At 39.0% G+C, this 19,779-nt stretch overlaps 1 protein-coding gene across 20 annotated transcripts in view; it reads right to left on the bottom strand.

Annotated features, from left to right (window-relative positions):
- Nucleotides 1-19,779, bottom strand: part of LOC115079098 (mucin-2-like) — a 221,251-nt gene that overhangs the window by 177,926 nt on the left and 23,546 nt on the right. For all 20 annotated transcript variants that reach the window (XM_029582159.1, XM_029582171.1, XM_029582164.1 and 17 more), the window contains exons 5-10: nucleotides 17,004-17,094; nucleotides 10,721-10,821; nucleotides 10,271-10,490; nucleotides 8,935-9,060; nucleotides 5,222-5,339; nucleotides 2,699-2,837 (exon numbers count right to left, since the gene is read on the bottom strand). In XM_029582159.1, the coding sequence (XP_029438019.1) occupies nucleotides 2,699-2,837; nucleotides 5,222-5,339; nucleotides 8,935-9,060; nucleotides 10,271-10,490; nucleotides 10,721-10,821; nucleotides 17,004-17,094 (795 nt within the window). The remainder of the gene's footprint in view (nucleotides 1-2,698; nucleotides 2,838-5,221; nucleotides 5,340-8,934; nucleotides 9,061-10,270; nucleotides 10,491-10,720; nucleotides 10,822-17,003; nucleotides 17,095-19,779) is intronic.

The following is a 19,779-nucleotide window of genomic DNA, read 5'->3' as shown; positions in this document are numbered from 1 at the left end:
GTACTTGCCAGGTACTTGTGACTTGGATTGGCCACTGTTGGAAACAGGATGCAGGGGTTGATGGACCCTTAGTCTGACCCAGTATTGCATTTCTTATATTCTTATATTCTTACATTATGTTCACCTTAGGCCTCCTTTGAGGTTACCGGTTCCATTGCGGAGTCTTAATTTAATGCTGGACTTTTTGGCGGGACCTATGTTCCGACCACTGCGTAGCCTTTCCTTACAGTTGTTGACCTTGAAGACTGTGTTCCTACTGGCTATATGTTCTGCGTGATTGATTTCTGAGTTGCAGGCCTTCTCTTGCCAGAAGCCATTCCTTCGGGTGATTCCGGGGGCGTTACAGCTGCAAACTGTTCCATCCTTCTTGCCCAAGGTAGTCTTCGAATTTTATTTGAATCAGTCCATCTCCTTGCCATCTCTGGATAAGGTCAAGGATGTGGAGGAGTTTCACCTTTTGCCCTCCTTGGATGTTAAGTGTCTTGTCCTGTGGTATCTGGAGGTCTCCGAGTTTTATCAAATGACAGATCGCCTGTTTGTTCTCCATGATAGAAGTAAGCAGGACGCTCTGGCTTCGCGGGCTACCATAGCTTATTGGATTAAGGACGTGGTCACAGCCGCATATGTGGATGCTGGAAAGCCGCTGCCTACTCAGATTAGGGCTCATTCCACTAGAGCTCAGGCAGTGTCATGGGCGGAGTTTAGTCTGTTATCTCCCATCGATTTCTGCTGAGCTGCGACATGGTCCTCCTTACACCCTTTTTCCAGGTTTTATCATCTGGATGTGCAGGTCCAGGAGAATGCAGCCTTTGCACTGCAGGCAACCTCCCACCCTGTTCGGGAGTAGCTTTGGTACATTCCACTGGTTCTGAGTCCATCTGTCTACACGCTAGGAAATGGATAAATTATTTACCTAATAATTTCGTTTTTCTTAGTTTAGACAGATGGACTCAGCTTTCTGCCCTCGGCTACCGCATGAGTATGTCAATAGTCCTTCTGTGGGACTGTGTCCCAAGGGATTACTGGTAAGTGCTCATCCTGTCCCTAACATGGGGTACATAGAATCTTATGTGTGAGCAGTGCTTATGGTTGGTTGAGTACAGTTCTGGTTATCGGTTTTTAATCAAGTTTTTTACTAGTCTGTCCACAGTTACTTTTGCAGAGGATACTGGCAGTCTGGGGTCACTGAAAAATTATACATACGGTAATGTCAGCTTGCTCCGTCTCCATCTGCTGGCAGGGGAGCATAAATCTACTGGTTTTGAGTCCATCTGTCTACACTAAGGTAAACAAAATTATCAGGGCTGGTGCAAGGGTAGTAGGCGCCCTAGACAACTTCTGCCTTGTGCCAGCACCCCCACCTCCCCAGTCATGTTACTCCGTGAAGTAATTTCTCCATTAGGCACATAACTTATGCAGCTAACTCTAGTCACACTGGATATACTTAACTTTAAGATATATATATACATAATTTTAAGATAGCTGGGTACATTCAGCCTGCCATTTCACTGAATATATCCGTTAAGTTTGCTGGATAGCTATATCCAGCTAACTAAACTAACCACTCCATGGCTGAATATCAGCCCCATAATAAATAATAATTGATAAAAACAAACCCAGATCTCTAAAAGAAAATCAACATGGCCATGTTTTTCCAAAATGACTCCATCAGGGGCTGATTCAATAGCAACTCTTACATGTAACACAGAAAACAAAAAATAAACATTAACCTAAGAGCAAACACAACAAACCTGACTTGAATTAACAAACCTAACACAAAAAGGTTTATTAAATTATCCACTTGTTGGGCGGGCTCCTAATATAAGCATCATTTAACATCCAGGAGAGATGGAAATCTTGTTCGTAGAAATAGTTAAGAGATCAAAGAGAGTATGCAATCCTGAAGTCTAACCGGACACTCTTCCAGGTTATGGAATTGGATTTAAGTAGCTGTACTTAAAGGATTCTCACCAAGGTCCTAGTGTATGCAACTGAGCCCAACAGTTGAAACAGTTTCTGATTGCATGATTTTATGGATTTGGTAACATGCAAACCAAATAGTGAGAAGAGTACCCAGCCACAGTCCAGATACCTATGCAACTCCGAGCAATATAAACTGCACACAAATGGTAGCAAGCCTCAAACTGCACCAGATAACCCTACCAGAGGTCTTCTGTTCCAGTCATGCTTCCACGCTAGACATAGATATTAGTACTCATCAGAGAAGTCTCCAAATAGCTTCAAAATCTCTCACTCCTTTTTACTTTCAGAAGGAGTGAGAGATTCAATGATGCAGAAGTCATTTGGAGACTGCTCTGATGGGTTCTGATATTTGAATAGTTTTTTTCTTGTCGCCTTTGGCTTTTTTGCTGCCCCCACTCTTTTACAATGCAAGATAATTCACTGTATGAAAGTTTAGCATCCACAAATAAGTGACAGCCTACATTTGAGCACAAGGATATTAAATGACTTGCCCAAGGTCATCGTGAAGGATGAACAACAGAATAGAACATTAGTTTCTAGGTGCAAACCTTTGTTCTTTGACCAATGTACTGTAGAACTTGTCTAGTGTGGAAGCATCAATGTAATTACTGTCATATCTATCCAGAAATGACTTTCGCCTAAAAGAATCATGGAATACATTTCTGATGTGAAAACTGTTTTGTGAAAATCTGGAAGGAGTCCCAATAGTGTTTACCTTTGCCAGGACATAGACACAGTCTCCATTGAAGTTATAATGAACCTCGTCAAAAGTAGTAAAATGAGAACCTCCTTCTACAGAGCAAAATCCAAAGCATGCAAGTTCCTTGCAGTTCCACTGGCCTCCAAAGCAGGTACTAGAGACAAAGAGCAGAGAGATAGTGGCTAATGCAAAAGGTAGAGAACAATCTGGAGCATGAAGTAAAGGGCAATATGCAATTGCCATTTATCTCTGTTTCTACGTAACTAAGGAACTAACACAGCAATCTCATTACTTTATTCAACAAAAATCCATTAAGCAATGATACTATCAACAAAATCCATTAAGCAATGATACTATCAAGTCGATTTTAAAAGACACTCGCGCGCAAATACCAGAGGTTACGCATGTGGCCGGGCCCTGCGTGTGCCGAGCGCATTTTAGAAAGGGCCCCGCCATGCGCCTAACTCCGATACTCACAGAAGTGCTGGGCCTAAAGAAAGGGGTGGGCCGGGGGGTCAGGGTCCGGATGGGGAGGGGTGCGGACAGGCCCGGACAGCCTCATTAGATGCTGGCGCACGGAGTTTACTTCTGCTTCAGAGGAGCAGTAAGTATAAACAGAATAAATTGGGGATAGTTAGGGTATGTTTAGGGGTAGAGGAAGAGAGAGGAAGAATAAGGTTAGGGATAGGGAACTGGGCAAAGGTCCAATCACGACGCCACGTGATTCTTTTAAAATCCCCTCCCCTGCACACGGAAGAGGCCACCCGCCTGCACCTGCGTGCGCAGACATTAAAATCTGGTGCACATGGGAATCACATTTCATAACATGTGCGCGCTAACGCACACATGTTATAAAATATCCACATCCATGTGCGCGCACTACATGGTGAATAAAGTTTCCACAAATAAGATGAGTACTGGGACTTTGGGGCTTTTTGCTTAGTGGTTATAAAGTCAAATTGAGGCATTAAATAGGAAACACTGTAGAATTAAGTCTTTATTTGCAATAATAAGAGCAATATGAAGACTTCACAGATACTTTAGAACTGTGGTTCAAGCATTCATTTTGAATATATTAAATTACTGCTATTTGCTTTATGCTGGATTGCTGAATTATTGATTATTTTCGAATTATTGATTCTCTTCAATTATTGCAGAACCCAGCTGCCCATCTAATTACTTCTTGCTCAATTAGAGAACACATTTCTCCTTCTTTGCGTCAAATTCATTGGCTTCCTATCAAATACAGGATTCAGTTTAAACTTATGACTCTTATACATAAATTTCTTTATTCTTTTGTCCTGCTTCTTTGGTTAAAAATATCATAAGGTATGTTCCAATGCTGTCCCTATGGTTGGCAGATCAGGGCCTACTTCTTATTCCCACTGTTAAAATTTATCACTTGCAGACCATTCGTCTAGAGCATTTACTGACTCCAGCCCTATGTTGTGGAATGAGTTGCCCTTAGAGTTGAGAACTCTCTCTGATTATAAATCTTTTAGAAAAAAGTTGAAAATGCATTATGTTGGTTTGGCTTTTCCTTGAAGTTTTATTAGTCATTTTTATGTTGTTGCATTGTTTTCGTATTGTTTTAATTTTAATATGATGTATTGTTTGCTTGTTTAACTATTATTGCTTAACACAGTTTTTCTGTTATAGGTGGTATAAAAAAATTTGTAAATAAATAAAATAATAAATATGAAGACATGGTTTTGCTTGAACACAATGCTAAACATACAACAGAACAACTAAAAAAATAATACAAAATTAATTATAAAATTACTTGTATACCTATGATTATAAACCGCATCTTTATTATGTGGTTTTAGCTACAAGGATATAAAGTTCTTTATATGATAGTTTATATATTACCATGATTTTGTTCTGGTATCAATATAAAAGTAACAGTGATAGATTTATTCGCATTTTAGAATTATAATTTTTTATCACTTTTGGTTTAGATTCTATTATAAGAAATATTTCCTTACCTTACTCCTGAGCCTACCCTCTTTCACCTTCATCCCATGATCCCTCATTCTAGGGCCTCCTTTCCATTGAAAGAGGTCCACCTCCTGTGCATTGACACCTTGAGGTATCTAAATGTCTCTATCATATCTCATCATCCCATCTTTGATCGAGGGTATACATGCTTACATCTTTATGCAACTATCCTATGGACAATTCAATGGCATATATTGTAGCAATTTTCAAAAGCCCACTTACACGGGCAAAGTGCATTTACATGTGTAAAACCCAGTTTTAAACACGTAAATCCTTTTTAAAATTACCCACTTTGTGTCTATGGGCAAAATGTTTAGTACATCTGACTCATATGTTTCTATTTTGATTTCCCCAAAGTTCTGTATCATATTGTTAATTGAGGTGCTCTGCTGGGATGTGTGCCTGTGGAGCATCGATTGTTGACATTACTTTTAGCAGCTAAAAGGCAGTAATCCCCAGGGTATAAAACAAGCTCTATGTAGCATTAATGAATTACAGTAGGATAGCATAAAATATTTATCAAGCTCATTCAGTTACCAGTTCTGGCATGACGTAGCATAAGTTGTCTCTGGTGCATAGACTTGGCCACTGTAAGTACAGGGACATTGATTCTGGGGCACACAACCAGAGTTGCTGATGTCATCGTATACAGTTCCTGAAAACATTTAAAAAGAGGAAAAAACAGCACTTTACAAAAGTGATAATCTGGATCCATGTTGATTTACTGTAACAAATGTGTCAGGTGTGCTTGCAAAGTATACGCAGATGACATTCAATTCATTGTCCCTTTTACTGACACTTGGAAAAAAAATGTCTCTCACAATAGATTAAAATTGAACACCAAAAAAACCAGAATTAATATTTCTATCAGTAGTACCTGATTCTATATTTCAACCTCCTGCCATATTCAATTTTGAAGGACAAGACATAGCTATATAATCACATGCAAAAAACGTAGGCATTATCATAGATGCCAGACTCTCTATGACAAATAATATATCAGCTTTAGTAAAAAAAAAATAAAAATCATTTTTTAAGCTCCATATGTTAAAAAAATTGAAACCATCTGATTTCCGTTCTGTGACCCAGTCTTTAATTTTGACAAGTCTAGATTATTGCAATGCTCTGTATTTAGGTTTACTGACTTCAACTACACACCCGCTACAACTTGTTCAAAATGCTACCGCTCGAGTACTATACAATATTTCACGCAGAGATCACATCACCCCAGTATTACAACAATTACATTGGTTGCCAATATCCTAGCGTATTACTTATAACATTCTTACAATTATACATAATTTATTACATAACTCTAATTCTGTATGGCTTTGTACACTTTTAAGAATTTACAAACCAGCTAGGCATTTACGTTCAATGGATAAAGGTATTTTGGAAATCCCATCAGTAAAATTAGCACATTTGGAACTGACATGCAAAACATGCTTTTTCAATTGCTGGACCAACCCTCTGGAATGCACTTCCTGAGGCAATTCGTTTAATGGCAATCACCAAAGAATTTAAGAAAGCTTTAAAAATATCTTTTCACTGTAAAATATAAAATCACCTGATTATCTTTTATCATATCAATAATTATCTCCCATGTAACCATTACGAAATCTAACTGCTATGTTTTAGCGTTAAAAAATGTAATTTTAAGAGGTATGCTGTTTTTTTAAATTACTTTTAAGTATTTATGTTTTAGTTGTAAACCGCTTAGACGGTTTACAACTAAATATCCAATGTCCAATTTGCAGTATACAAAATGTTTTAAATAAATAAATAAAGAACTTTGTATGTTTACAGAATGCCCAACAATTCCCTAGTGCTCTAAAAAATTTCCTTGAATTTAGTCAGGTCTAGGAAGAGAGTCCATCTCAACAGAATCAAGCCACAATGTACAGGGTATTATGAGCTTCATTGTTCTAATGTGTTTTTTTTTTTTCTTGAATTAGTTCAGAACAGGTTTCTGTGAGGATTATTTTCAAACCTATTCTAGAAATGCTTTATGCAAACTGTTTTGATTAAACATAGTTTGTAAAAGCGGTATACAAACATTTTTAAATAAATAAATAAATACATACTGGATGTGCAGAAGTGAAGATTCCATTAATTTTGACATTTTTAGAGGACGGATTGCATAATGCTTTGACAATGAATACCTTATTGATTCAAGTGGCAGTTATGGAGGCGAGTCTTTGTTGGGCCTTTGTCTATCCGTCCGGATGTAGCCCTGTGTTTGAAGGGACTTAGGCATCTTTTTCCGCCCTTGTGTCTTTCAATTCCTCAGCAGAATCTTAATCTGGGCCCTCATTTCTTGTAGGTCCAACTTTTTGGTTGCTGTGTGGTCTCATTGCGATTGCTTAACTTGCAGACAGTCTTTTTCCTAGTGGCAATCTGTTCTGTACATCGAGTTTTCTGAGCTGCAGGTTTGTTCTTCGTGAGCCTTTTCTATGCAGACTCCCAGAGTGGTAAAGCTTCGGACTATGCCTTCTTTGGTCAAAAGTCATTTTGGAGTCAAGTAACATTGGTTGCAATACTTAGAGGTTACTAAGTCTGGCCAGAAGTGTGTTTGCCTGTTTATGCTCCATGGTGGTAGTAACCAGATTGAGCCAGTGGCAAGGGCAACTGTAGCCCGTTGGATTGAGGAAGTCATCTCAGCCTTCTATATGGAGGTTGAGAGTCCCTTGCCAAATCAGACTATGAGGGCTCAGGCAATATAATGAGTGGTGATTGATTGTTGTCTTCTTGCTGAGCAGTGACGTCATCTGTCCTTGCATTACCGCTTAGTTGTTTGGAATCGGGAGGACGCTGCGTTCACGTGGGCAGTATTGTCTGGACCACGAGCAGCCTCCCACCCTATTTGGGAGTGGTTTTGGTACATCCCACTGTTGGGGATTGGCCTGCCTGAATGCTGAGGAAGAAGAAATTACTACTTACCTGATAATTTCTTTTCCTATAATGAGGGCAGGCCAATCCCCGACCCACCCTCGGCTACTGGTTTTTACCTTTAGTTTGCCGTTTTGGTGCAAACATTGCATGGTGTTGTTCGAAGACTGGTAAGTGTCTTAACCAGACCCTCATTTTAGTGAATTAGTTAATTATTTTGTCTACACTCAGTGTTCTCTATTGAATGAAAGGATGAGTAATTGATTAATAATCATTGTCAAGTATAATGAGTTTGTCCACAGTTTGACTTTTTCAGAGAATTCTGGTAGGCCGATGTCGGGCAGGACTATATATCCATGACATCAGCTTTTACTCTGTCTCCATCTGCTGGTAGAAGCATATAACGCACTGGTTGGGATTGGCTTGCCCTCATTAGAGGATAGGAAATTATCAATTAAGTAGTAATTTCTCTTTATGCCAGATAATGAGCAGATATAAATATATGCAAGTAAGTTGCCAAATGTCTTCAGGCAACTTTCATGAGTAAATGTTGGTCCCACCCTGAAAAGCCCCTCGACCACGCCTTTTTAAAATGCTTATATTTACTAGCGAACCCTTATTTACGTGTGTATGTTTGAAGTATATAAAATAGCATATACGCAAGAACGTGCAATGTATGCATGCCTATGCAAATTGTTACACGTGCAATATTTTAAAAATTCACCTTTTAATTTTTGGGAGACATTTGGGAGAGAGGGGGGGCAGAAATTGTTTGCACTGCTAATTTTTTTATGACATTGGTGGGTGTGGGGAAGTTGGCCTCACTTGCACCACTAATCTTTTGAAGATATTGGGAGTGGGGAGGGATTGCAGGCTACCACTATTTCTTTTAATCAATATTCAATACGTTGGTGAGCAGCAAAGTTTCCAAGTTAACTTTATCTGGGGAATTTTACTAGATAAGTCTGCCGCTTGCTAATTTACCGAACATTGACTTGTTAGTCTATCAATTATACATATTTTCCTCAGAAAACTGGCAAATATTGCAGTGTGTCATTGCAAGTGCCTATTGAGGCTACATTATCACATTCTCATTTCATATACTAACAGGTACAGCAGAATTAGAGTGAGACTTCATGATGTTATACTGAAATTTTTCACTCAAATCATGGTTACTCAGTGTTGTAGCTATAGGATATCACACTAAGCTATTATACTCATAATGCATTAGATAGTTTCAGGATATATTGATTTACTTTTTCTAACCTAGAAACTTAGGAAAAGGACTCTTGTAGAAATACAGCTAGCCTATCCTCTCAGATACAAGAATGTGTGGTGGTTTTTAGGATATCAGGAAATACCTGTTGGGCAGAAGCAGCCACGAACACAATGTGCATCACAGAACTGCGAACGGTAGAAATCAGAACAAGTGTCCACACAAGGAATGCCACATTCTTGGTACAGCATGTTGAATGGACATATCAAGGCTAAAATTACAAAAGAGAGAGAAATCATAATTGTTTTAAGTTGTTCCCATTTCCAATGTGATACACATTACATATGGACTATGTGCTTAGAAACAACCCATCTCCTACTGCTTTTGAACCTAAAAGAAGTATTTCCATGACTCGTGTAATTGGTTCACAGTAAGGTAATAAGTATAGTTATGACAGGGCATCAGTGGTGAAAAGGAAAAACTTTCAGGTCACAGGGAGATCTCAGAAAATAATATGAGCAAGCAAAGTCCCAGAAAATAATGAGTGCATGGTAAGTTGGGTACCTCATGCAGCCAAGAAAAGTTCAGAGATGGAGAAAAAGTAGCCAGCCAGAGGTTCCCAGAGGTAATGCTCTTTAAGAAAGATGGGTGAGTTGGTGCTTGTGGATGGGCCTTGATTTGATGTCCTTGATGAGAAGCATGGCATTAAGTTATATTAAATAAATAAATAAATAAATAAATAAATAAATAAATAAATAGGACAACAGAAGCTGCTGGGAGTTGTGGCCAAGCTCACAGTTTTGCGAAGCTGTATTGCACACCTTTTTCATTTGCGTAAAGCTGTGTGATAGGGCTTTATCGTGGTTGCAATGTTTTTCACACATGCTGTTTTGTGTGGTTTTAAGGAGAGAGAGAGCGAAAATGCCATATAGCACTTTGATAAATGACCCCCTAAGTCTAATCAGACCAAAGAGCTGACTAGCTTTATGATAGCCGGCTTTATTCAATACATAACTTTAGAGGTACATTCAATAGTGTGTTTACGCTATTGAATGTACCTCCAAAATTAGCCAAATAAGTTTATCTGGCTATCTTTGCTCTCTGGACAATGACTGAATATGGACTTCAATGTACTCAAAAATGAAAGAAACAAAACATTTGTGGCAATTTCAGATGTAGCACCTATTTGTTTTGGAAGCAGTAAACTGAACAGAAAATGGACTCATTTGTTACATTTTTGCCATTTGTTTCAAATGAATGCAAATCCCTTAACTAAGACATATCTCAGACTAGTGGGTTGTAAAGTGTCATAATAAAATCTCAGAGTTAATAATTCCGACTTAAGACTCTTGGGAAATGGAGGAAATATCGGACGTACAATTCTTGTTTTGTAGATCCCTGATCAGTGCTGGGATTTGGTTCTGATAGCCTGGAAAGCTCAGGGTAGTTATCAATTAGGATCCAACATAAAGTACACATACGGCAAAAATCTGGTGTCCTCCAATTCTCAGGATATCCTCCTGCAAGAGCACATTGGTGGGAGTATTCGGCAAAGGTATCGCACAGGCAGGAAGTCTTCATATCTGATTCATGACATAGACACAGGTCCCGGATACAAGCCTCAATATAGGGGGCAACGCCAACCAGTCCATTACAGATTGAAAACACCGAACCAGTCAACACTGTCTCACAAATGTTTTCCTATTGATAAAATAAAACAAAAGATTGTGCTCACAGCTGAGGTTCAGTAAGAAAATGCATTGCAACATATTCAGCTTTCATAGTAATAACTTGACTTTTTTTTTTTCATTTTTATTGAATTTCTTTCTTTTATTTCCATGTTACAAAACCTTTCTTTCCCTTTATCTCTTCCAGAGATATAATAATGCAGAATTAAATAAAAACTAAAAAGCAGAGCATTGCATCCTCACAGTATCAGTGCAGTTTACGGGGGAAGATGTTGGATCTTCGCATTCTTCTGGTCCATCCAGTTTCTGCAGGCCTCCAAACTGGATCGGAGTTAGAACAACACCTAAAACAAACAACGCAGTATGTTTTCTCTTTCTGTAGTTGTGCAGTGCCCTTCACTCTGCCTCTGAATGAATAATTCCATTCCCTTCAGGACAGGAACATTTTGGCAGCCTTCCTGAAATGGCAACACAAACTGCCTGAACCAGTATAGAAAGGTTTAAGAGGCCGAAGTCACGAAGGAAGTCGGTTTAAAAAAAATAAAAAAAAAAGAGCTCCCTGAGGTTTCACTGTATAATTCAACAAGTAAGAAAACATTGCAAAACAGCTCCTAAAAATTATGAACATTTTGGGCTAGATTGATCGGTTTTATGGGGAACCATTAGGGGAGGATATTTTTGCAAATGGCTTTTCATGGGTAAGCATGAAAAAAACATGTTTAAAAATCGCCTCACCTTCCTCTCACTGTGAACTGCATGCTTACTTTTACCCATCTGAAAAAGAGGCAGACAGGGAAAAGCAAAACTGTGGAAGGCCAAGTATGACAGGGCTTGCCTTTGGAAAGCTCTATACATATTTTTGGCAGGTATAGGTGCACCTGCTTCAACATAGGTGTGAATGTGTGTACCAAAAATGGAACTCTATTCTCACAGCTGGGGCATTTTCAGAGGAACACCCCCCCCCCCCCCCCCCCCCATAGGGTGTCAAAAATGACAGGGTAAAGTAGAATCCAAAGATATCCTCTCATTCCCCTAACCTTCCCCTCCCATCAACGCACCCACAAGTTTCAGCACTCTCACTCACTAATGGGAAGATTTTAAAAGGGCTGCACATGCGCCAGTATCTTGCCACGCACTATTTTAATAAATATACCTCTAGATTATAAAATGCTCTTCATGTGCATATGTCTGTACATATGAGAGAGAGAGAGAAAACATTTTTACAAGGTTCAGTCTGATACTCGATACTCGATATATGGGGGCACTTTGATTTGGGGTGAGTTATTAGTTGGTGGGCTGGGGGGGCATATTACAGACACATTCAGAGGTATCCATTGCAAAATTGATATCATTAAAGAATTTTAGACCTTATAAGTGATGAAAAGGAGTTAATCTGTACAATGCAGCTAGCAGAGATGTCAGTTTTACAATGGATACCTCTGAATGTGTCTGTACAAGACCCCCCTCCCCCCAACACCAACCCATCTCCCAAAAACTCACCCCGAATCTCTCTCTTCTGACTGTCATACCTACCAAGGAGCTGTAGCAAAGTGTTACACCTGCCAGATGAGGAAAATTAGGGGTTACATATGTCAGTGCAGGCCCCACCTCTGGAACACCCATGCTCTGCCCATGCCCTGCCCCTTTTCTACCTACATTTTCTGGGCATCAATGTACGCATGCCCTTCAGGGCAATTTAAAATTTGCATAGCTCCCGCATGGCCCACTTAAACACATATGTGGCCATTTTTGCACAGGCAAGACTTTTAAAATCTACCTCTAAGGCCCTTCACCCCCCCCCCCGTGCATCCCTTCTTTTAGCCCCCCCCCCCATTCAAAATAAGTCCCTGACCTACTAAGCCCATAAAAGGCATCCTATAAGACCCCAATACCTAATACTTACCAACCTTGAGCCCGGTCTCTTCCTTCTAAAATGTCCATTTACAAAAAAATGAAAAAGGTGACAACCTGAATCACAGTTGTGCTTACAATTGGACTCACAGCTGTGATCTAAGGATTTATTTTATTAATTTTTTATTTATATTCTGTCTGTTCAGCCACTTCAGAACAGATTACATTCAGGTACCATAGGTATATCCCTGTCCCTAGAGAGTTTACCATCTAGGTTTATTTAAGGTTACCCTGCATTTTGTTTTTTTAATGGCCATCTGGCCATCTGCAGCCAGGCTTCAATCTTTGTAAGTATTAGGGGTTGGGGGTAATTTAGGGTAGGGTTTATTTAGGTAGGTGGCAATTTAGGTAGGTGATGGGGGGGTGCTAAGTGGTGGGTATGCAAGAGTGGAGTGAAGAGGGTTTAATGAGAGTTTATGTTGGGGTTTATTGGATGGTAGGGCAGAGGAGGCTGCATTGGAAGATGTTCTGGGAGTGACAGGACTTACTGGGTGGTGGAATGACTGTCGAGTGCATTTGGAGATGGGGTTTAGTAGGTGAATGCCTGAGAGGGGGTGCATTGGGGCTAGGAAGATGAATGGGAGGTTGCTTTAGAGAGTGGGGCTTTAGTGGGTGGTGATGCTGGAGAGGGGTACTTTAAGAGGTGGGGGACAGTGGATGGTGAAGCAGAGAGAGGGTGTTAAGATTGGAGGGTTTATGGGGTGTCTTGGAAATGGGGGCCTAAGTTGGAATGAATATTTTAATGGGTGGGACCTACTAGGTGGTGGGAAAAAATATTTTCTGAATTAGGCCCCATGTCATGTACAGAGATGCTGCTGAAATTTCAGCACCATGGTTAGTTCCCAGGTTACATCCAGAAACAAACATCACAAAATTAAGCCCTAATTTTAAGAGGCCTGCACGCATAAAATTCAGGGGTTTGTAGGTCGATGGAGCATTATATTGATCAAATCCTCTTATGATTTAATGCTGCTTATTATAGAGACAGCCTATTCAGCAGCTGAAGAACTTAAATCAGAGGCCAACATACAGATCAATGATTTAAAAGCTACTCTACTATTAAATACATTTACATCCCAGTTAGCAGCATACCAAGATGCTATGGATAAATTTTGGTCTCATTTAAAATCAAGTAAATCAGAAAATTGCACAGGAATGAAAATAATTATATGAGAGGATATGTCTTCCCATGGATGGACAAAAATAGAACCATGAGAAAGTCCTGCACCTTTGATTCCTCCTCAAGTGATTCATCGGAGGATGAAGTTCCATCACATAACAGTAATAAAAGAAGCAATTTGATTCCATCAGTTCAACAACTATCACTCTCGACTACCAAGGAGAATATCCTGCCTGTTGTTCGCAGGAAGGAACAGCTATCAGCACAGTACCCTTTACAACAATGAACATGAACACGATTTCCATGCGAGAAACGCATAACTCGTTTTCAGCAGTGTTTTCAACCTATCATCATTATCCACTTTCTGCAGAAGAAAATAGTCTGTTGGAAAAAGGTTTATCATATGGCCGGGCCATTTTTGAAATGCACTCGGAGCGCACAATGCCTGGCCACTCGTGCATCCTCCAGTTTTAGCAGATGCAGCGCTCTGAAAATCTACTTGTTTATGGATACCTCTAGGCCCTCCTGACCCCTTCATTACAACATTTGAAAAATTGGTGTTGAAAGATACTGATGATGAGAGACAGTGTTCTTTTCTTCCTCAAAATTTGTCATTAGGAGAGAAGCAGGCGATTTGTTCTTTAGGTTCCAATAAATCTATAGTTCTCAGACCAGCGGGCAAAGGTGGGGGAATTGACATTCAAGACATCATTGATTACAATGAATAAGCCATGCAGCAATTGTCAGTTTTTATGCACTTCTACAAAGGGATCAATCAGCAGAAATTCAGGTCTACATCATGTCTATTCTAAATGAAGGAATAAAGAAGAAGCTGATTACCATGAAAAAATTCGATTTTTTTCTAGAACCACACTTTCTTGTTCCTGGTTTCTAATTGGTTCCTAAAATACATAAATCTTGGGTGACCTGTTTCAGCAATTGAATCTATTCTCTGTCCACTGGTTCCTTTCAAATATACAGTGGCAACATTATTTGTATGGATATCATAAATATTAAGATGATTTAGTCTTTAAGGACTATATTTTCTTTGAAAGAAAGGTATTTTAAACACTTTTGATGGTTATATTTTAATGTTAGTAGAATACCAACGTTGAATTTATAATAGTACACCGATCAATGAATAGTGTATACTGAGAAAAAGACGTATCGAATATTTGTGAATTCAGTCTATCAACTTAACTTTATTAAATTAATTCTTTAAAAAAAACTTGGATTTTTTAATTATTGGAAAGATTTCTTCTCCTAAACGCTTTTGGACTCTGGCTCTGGTTTTTAGTTACAACGGTTTTTAAGAAAAAAGAGAAATTTGTTTTCAATTATACTTAAAAAATGTTTTCAGTGGACCGATGATTAAAAATGACTCAGAGCAGTAAATATACAAGTGAAGATTATATAATTGGTTAACCGCGGAGTGTTATGAAGGGTCCAAAAGCGTTTAGGAGAAGAAATCTTTCCAAAAATTAAAAAATCCAAGTTTTTTTTAAAGAATTAATTTAATAAAATATAATTTATACATTGAATTTACATTTTAATGTTTGCATAACATATATATTGGTTTTTATAAAATATAAATAAAAAGATTTCTTCTAGTATGATAAATATTCTTGCTTGAATTTGTTCAAATATTAAGTTAAATCTATACATGCATTCTCCTTTCTTGCTATTTTTAAGTATATTTTTACTAGAACTCTTTATAACATATCTGCATTACTCTACTATTGTTTCTCTCTCTCTATGATAATTTAATAACAGCTCATGCATAGAAAGTATATAAATCCTCATTGAAAATTAGTGAGTGTATGCAGAACCCTGCGCAGTACACACACTTGAAGACCAATGCAATAAATGTGCCCAGAAATAGGCACTCAGTGTTGAGCGCCCTTTTTCCTAACGCGCGCCCAGCCACTTCTCCTGGGGGCGTTATCCACTATTTAAAAGGAGTGATCATGCTAAAAAGGAGGTACTGGGGACAAATGTGTATCACTAACGCCTCCTCGGCATTGGGTGCACAGTAGAAGTGGCTGTCAAGTGGGTTGGGAAAATGGACCTTCAATCTACGAGTGTCCATTTTCTCCTGCTTCCAGCATATACATGCACAAGATAAACAGCATGCACCGTGTATCTTGTGTGTGTATTGGATATCCAGAATTTTTTGTTCAAATGCTTTTTTAAAAATAAATACTGCTTTATTCGGTTCCTCCCACTTAGTATCGCTACAGTATTAATAAGAGGAATCACAGAAAGCAGGATTTTGGGGGTTTTTTTACAATGCCCCTTGAGCGTGGCATACCTTTACGCCAGCTCCTGGTTGGCATAAAATTTACCACATTGCAAGGGCACATTGGCTGTGTGGAAAATTTATTGATTCGCGGACATTAGCTAATAGCCTCATCTACATGAATTTCCATTGATGAGTGCTGTTAGCTTTGTGGTGATTTGGACGTGCATTTTGGATGTGCCAATCCCGTATTGGATTGGGAGCTATGGATGTGCGCACAAAACATATGTCCAATCGCTTGTTAAACCATGTACAGTGGGCAGCGCAAGGTATTGCATCGGCCCCTTCTTGGAAGCAAATGTAATTGTGTACGCTTACATTTAGGCACATACTTTTGAAAATCTAAACCATGCACATAAATGGTTTCCCCACCCCAATTCCACTCCTGGGAACATTTCTTTCAACTACGTGTAAAAGTTATGCCTTAAATTGTTTCCACGCATAGTTTTACATGCACAACCCCTAAAGTAATTTTCAAAATGCTCATTTATGTGCATAAAACTGCATTTTGCATGTGTAAATGCTTTTGAATATTACCCCCATATAGATTAGATTAGATACCTATCCTAAACATTTGGTTATTATAAGTTGAATTGTTGGGAAGAAAATGTATACACAGACAGTTCCATATGTTTAATACAAAAAGGGATTTTTTTTTCAACTTTTGGCCACATCCATAAGTTTTATTGAAAAATGCATTTATATAGATATACTCCTATTCTGAAAATTTGGTTACCAAATGAATAGTCCAGGAGATAATGTGCACACAGACAGATCCATATAGTTGATGGGTTGACAACAACCCATTTCTGTCTCCCAGAATGCATGAAAACTTTCAAACAAGATGGAGGAAAGGAACAATATTGCTGTGGAAATGATTAATTGCAGCTGGATAAATATGAGACAAAATATGACAACAGGCTTTTCTCTGGGTCACTCAGAAAGAAGAAAACTCATATCCCAGGATTTATCCATCCTGTTCACCGTCTCAACCACAAAACTACATTCCTCTCTTATTTTCTTCATATTTGCCATCTCTTGTCTGCTGACCCTTTTAGGTGTCAGTGTATTGGTTTGATTTACCATCGTTATTTATTTATATCATGCTTTTCCAACCATAAAGTTCAAAGTGTATTTGAAAATATCTGCTTTTCCTGTTCTAAAGAGCGACAGGGGGTATGCAGTTTCACTCTTACCATTCAAAATAAACTCATTGTAAGTCTTCTGGCCATTGAAGTCTCCACAAAGCCCACAGGTCTTGTTGGCATATTTATGATCCAGTTTCAGCTACACAATATGGAAATAAGGAAACAAGAATGCTAATTAAAATACTATATGCAACACATTTAGTTCTGGAGTCAGACCTTAATAATAGTTGTATAAATGTCTTAAAATTTGCATTTAGTTTAGAAATAGAGAAATTTTATTTATTTATTTATTAAGGCTTTTATATACCGACTTTCTTGATACAAATCAAATCAATTCGGTTTACAATGAACTAAGCAGAATATGCAATTAACCAATCAACAAGAGTTACGGAGCATACAGTTACATTATAACAAGGAAGCCTTAACTTGGAGTAGGAAAATAAAGAAGGGGTGAAATGTGACTAGTCTGTCCCCTAGGCGCATAGGGCCAGATATTCGTACCTACGTGCGGGCGTAGATTTGTGCGCACAACCCGGCGCGCACAAATCTACGCCCAATTTTATAACGTGCGCGCAGCCGCGCATACATGTTATAAAATCTGGTGTTGGCACATGCAAGGGGGTGCACACTTGTGCACCGTGCGCATGCCGAGCCCTAGGGGAGCCCCGATGGCTTTCCCCGTTCCCGCCAAGGCTGCTACGAAATCGGAGCAGCCTCGGAGGGAACTTTCCTTCCGCCCCCCACCTTCCCCTCCCTTCCCCTTTCTAACCCGCCCCCCCCCCAGCCCTACCTAAATCCCCCCACCTTTATTTTTTTATTTACACCTGCCTCTGGGCAGGCGTAGGTTGCACGCGCCAGCCAAGTGCCGGTGCGCGATCCCAGGCTCAGCGGCAGTGGAAAGGCCTCTGGCCACGCCCCCGGACCGCCCCGCCCATTTTTTCAAGCCCCAGGAGTTCCACGCAACCCGGGGCTCGCACGCATCACCGGGCCTATGCAAAATAGGCTGGACGCATGCAGGAGCGGGTTTTCGGGGTTACGCGCGTAATATACGCACGTAACCCTTTTAAAATCCGCCCCATATTCTTTCCATCATTATTTATCAAGTTGCCAGCTCTCCTTCGTCTGAGGGTGAGAGGAATGTTTATTTCTCAAATAGATAATACATCTATTTTTCTACTTTTTTCTTCATAAAAAGCAACATCTACAGAGTTTTAGGAACTATTTATCAAGTCTCTCATTTGAGCACAATTTAAATGTTGGCATCATGAATTTAGATGATACTAAAAGAATTTGGTAGATGTGGCATTATGCATTGCTTTAGAAATAACTGCAGCAGAGTTACTTTTAGCAAATAAGAATTGTGCATTGCCATTTAAAGCTTATCTAATAGTTTCAAGGATCATATTCCGTGCCATATTTTCCTCCCATCTTACACCCACTCATCCCCAATCCCCTGCTGCAGGCTAGCATAGTAATAAGTTTAATGAGCAAGGAGACAATTTTCAAAGTCATTTATGTGGGGAATACAATACTTTATCCGCATAACTGCTGCCTTTGAAAATTGTAGCACCTGTATGAGCATAAAGATAGTGAAGACAAGAAAGGTAATGGAATTCAAAAGGGTGTGGGATAAACACAAAAGATCCCTAATGGCAATAGAATGCAAATGAAGAAAAGGGATAACTTGTGTTAACTGGGGGTAACCTGCACAGAGTAGCAGATACTACCCTTAACAAAAGGCATGGGGTTACCTTCATATAAAGATTCTGAACCCACCTACACATGGACAGAATTCACCTTGGTTACAGAGGAAACCATACAAACTATCATTAGAAAACAAAACCCCTCCAATTCCCCTAATAATCCCTGCTCTGGTGCTTTCTTTAAAGCATTAGGCCCACATGCTAGCAACTTTTTAGCACAATTAGTGAACCAATCTCTAGAATCAGGCTCTTTTCCATCTTCTCTCAAAAAAACCTCCATATTACCGATCTTGAAAAACAAATCTAAGGAAGACTTCGATCTCAGTAACTACAGACCCATTGCCACATTAACATCACTGGCCAAATTAATTGAATCAGCAGTGCTATCCCAACTATCAGAATATTTATCAGACAATGACATATTACATACAAACCAACATGGATTTCGTAAAGGCCACTCCACCGAGACTCTTCTTCTGACTTCTTTCGATTCTATATTTCGGGCTTTTGACTCTTACACAGATCACATTATTGTTTTCTTAGATATATCAGCAGCATTTGATACCATTGATCACCAAATTCTTATTTCCATTCTTAAATCTATAGGTATTACAGGCACCGTATTACAATGGTTCATTTCATTTCTAACTGACCGTATTCAACAAGTTACTATAAATAATCATTCCTCCGATACATACTCCATTGCATCAGGTGTTCCACAGGGTTCCTCTTTATCTCCTATTCTTTTCAATATCTATCTGGTACCTCTCTGTCACATATTAGCCTCACTAAACATAAAATTCAAAATCTACGCTGACGATATACAATTCATGGTGCCATATAACATCTCCTGGTCCCATACATTATCTTTAGTATCATTATATCTCACAACCATCGATACCTGGCTTTCCCACAACCGTTTGAAATTAAATCCAAATAAAACAGAAATAGTTCACCTCTCATCAATAACTGATTCATCTATAGGTCCCCCTTCTCAACTTATATTCAATGGAACAACTATCCCCATATCAAAATCCGCAAAAAACTTAGGCATAACCATCAATACAGACCTTTCTTTAAAACAGCATATATCTGTACTAACTAGGAATTCTTTCTATAAA

Source organism: Rhinatrema bivittatum, chromosome 17 (genome assembly GCF_901001135.1).
Source record: "Rhinatrema bivittatum chromosome 17, aRhiBiv1.1, whole genome shotgun sequence".
Taxonomy (NCBI): domain Eukaryota; kingdom Metazoa; phylum Chordata; class Amphibia; order Gymnophiona; family Rhinatrematidae; genus Rhinatrema; species Rhinatrema bivittatum.
Note: the sequence above shows the minus strand (reverse complement) of the source record. Positions and strands in the feature narration are given on the sequence as shown.